The 2,273-nt window shown below is 42.0% G+C and overlaps 1 protein-coding gene across 1 annotated transcript in view; it reads left to right on the top strand.

Annotated features, from left to right (window-relative positions):
- Positions 1 to 129: 129 nt before the first annotated feature.
- The window catches only part of col12a1b (collagen, type XII, alpha 1b), an 85,138-nt gene continuing 82,994 nt past the window's right edge, over positions 130 to 2,273 (top strand). Inside the window, exons 1-2 of the mRNA XM_031865932.1 lie at positions 130 to 374; positions 1,132 to 1,240. Of these exons, the coding sequence (XP_031721792.1) occupies positions 1,168 to 1,240 (73 nt within the window). The 5' untranslated portion in view covers positions 130 to 374; positions 1,132 to 1,167. The remainder of the gene's footprint in view (positions 375 to 1,131; positions 1,241 to 2,273) is intronic.

The following is a 2,273-nucleotide window of genomic DNA, read 5'->3' as shown; positions in this document are numbered from 1 at the left end:
TGTGTGTGTGTGTGTGTGTGTGTGTGTGTGTGTGTGTGTGTGTGTGTCTCCAAGCACTTTTTATGGAGAGGTTACACATCATTTTTTGGGATGTCGTAAGAGCTCGCGGTGGAGGCAGGCAGAGCTGGGAGCAGCCCCCCTGTTAAGTAGCAGATCGTGTGGAGAGTCTTCCCACTTGGAAAGAGGCTCACCGACGCGTCTGGGAACCACAAAAAAAACACCAAAAAAAACCCCACCGCTGGAGCTCTCTTTGACTTCAGCACACCGGACCACCTCACTCTCCCTTTTCTCAGGTTGGGGGTCTACAACAGAGACTTTAACCTTTTTTTCATTTTGATTTCTTGAAACAAAACCAAAGAAATTCGACTCTATAGGTCAGTTCTGCATGATTTATGATTTTTTTCCCCCCTCAGGTGAATTATTTGATTTCAGGTAGATTACATATATTTTCTGCAGTTTTAAAGGATAACTTATTTCCAGAATTCTGTTATCTCTTAAGATTCCAGTTACCATCCAATTTCAATCTGGGATAGTTTGAGTAACGGTGGACTGTTTCTTGGCTTCGCGGTGCGTAATTGCGCACGACGCCAGGATTTGACGCTCGGTAATTCTGAACTTTGGGAAGACTTTCTCTCCGTTAGAGTGGGTATGCCTCATCAGCAGGTATATTAGATATTAATGCAGATGTTTTGCGGTGTAATTACACCAGAATTTAAACTTCTTTAAGAAGGAAACTGAATCTAACAGAGAGAGACAGAGGAGACAGATTTACCTTTGTGCCAAGTTTTCATTAAACTTGGCACAAAGTTGCATTAAATCGTCTTTATTTGTAGTTTAAAGCTCATAAGTTGACTTTATTTGTCAATACTTATAAATTCTGTCATGTAATATTTTTTTAGTTGTCTGGGAAGCAGTTTTTTAGGAGCCCAAGGATCGTGGAGATATGCATTTTGGTAAATCTGCTCTGAAATCTGCGTTTTCTAGTGGATTTTAATCAACTAGATGTATATGCTAATAGATCCGCAGGAGGCAGGTGTCCTTGAAGGTCTCGTGAAGCCCTGAGGCTGCTGCGGGGCTGATGTTTAAAAAAAAAAAAAAAGGTCTAACCGCCTCCTTCGTTCCATCTCGCAGCTTCATTCATGTGCTGCTGAGCCAGAGGAGCTGAAGATGAAGAGCAGACTGTCTCTGTTGGCGGCTGCCCTCCTGGCACTGCTGCTGTCCTCCCAGGCCCAGGGTCAAGGTAAAGCCTCCTCTTCTTCCTCTTCCTCCTCCTCATCTCTGTGATCCAACACATCTCACTTGAACTCCTCTCACCTCTGCCCCTTTTTTCCCTTCTGCCTCCAATGTGCAGCTGCATAATAGTCTGAATAAAAAAGAATCACGCAGAGAAAGACAAATGTGTGTTTTGTGAATTGATTTGTTTTTAACTGATTTGCCTTTTCAGCCTCCGTTTAACCTTTTTGATTGATGATTCTGTCCGTCACTCCAATAATCTCAGTCCCTCAGGAATTCACAAGATTTCCGCATGAAGAGAAAAAACAGATATCTGCTTTGAATCTATGCATATGAGCTTTGTTTTGTGGTTTTAGCCATTAGTGTAACTTTCCCTAGACCTGTGATGTAGCTAAGACTTCAAAGTACAATAAAATATGGCCTCAAGATGGTGAAAAGGCAACAAATATGAGGAAAAATCTGTTATATTGTTAGAAAAGCAGAATGGTTTCAACTTTTCTCCCCTAAAGAAGAACAAATCAAGCAGGCTGGTGCTTCTTTTATATCATTAATTAACATCTATCCGTGTTGAAAGACAGTAATGTATCTAAAGAACTATCCTAAAGAACAAGAAACCAGAAAGAATGTTGGTCTTGGGGTTACGTGGGGCATCTTTCTTAGACTGTAGTTTGATCTGTTTTACACCAGGAGGGGCCCTTGCTTATAATTCGACTATCTGTCGCTGGAGACATTTCTCCAGTTTCAAAAAAGAAGAAAAAAAAAAACCCAGACGGCACTTGGCCAAGTTTCCTCCCTCTGTCTTTTTCTCCTGATGGAACGGAAAGACAAAATATGAGTTTCACATTATTTTCCAGAGGTTTTTGGAGGTTAGGAGAGGAGAAAAATCTGCTCCTCTGTGTCTCTGGATTTTCTCTCAGAATGAAAAACAAAACAAAAAAAGTGCAGTAAAAGCTCATCAATTCACCAGGAGGAGAATCAGGAGAGTTTCTGACCTCTTGTGACCTCTTTAACGTCCCAGCGGGGGGGGGGGGGGGGGGGGG

The sequence above is a fragment of the Anarrhichthys ocellatus genome, unplaced genomic scaffold, assembly GCF_004355925.1.
Source record: "Anarrhichthys ocellatus isolate YVR2014 unplaced genomic scaffold, GSC_Weel_1.0 scaffold34, whole genome shotgun sequence".
NCBI classification, from domain to species: Eukaryota; Metazoa; Chordata; class Actinopteri; order Perciformes; family Anarhichadidae; genus Anarrhichthys; species Anarrhichthys ocellatus.
Note: the sequence above shows the minus strand (reverse complement) of the source record. Positions and strands in the feature narration are given on the sequence as shown.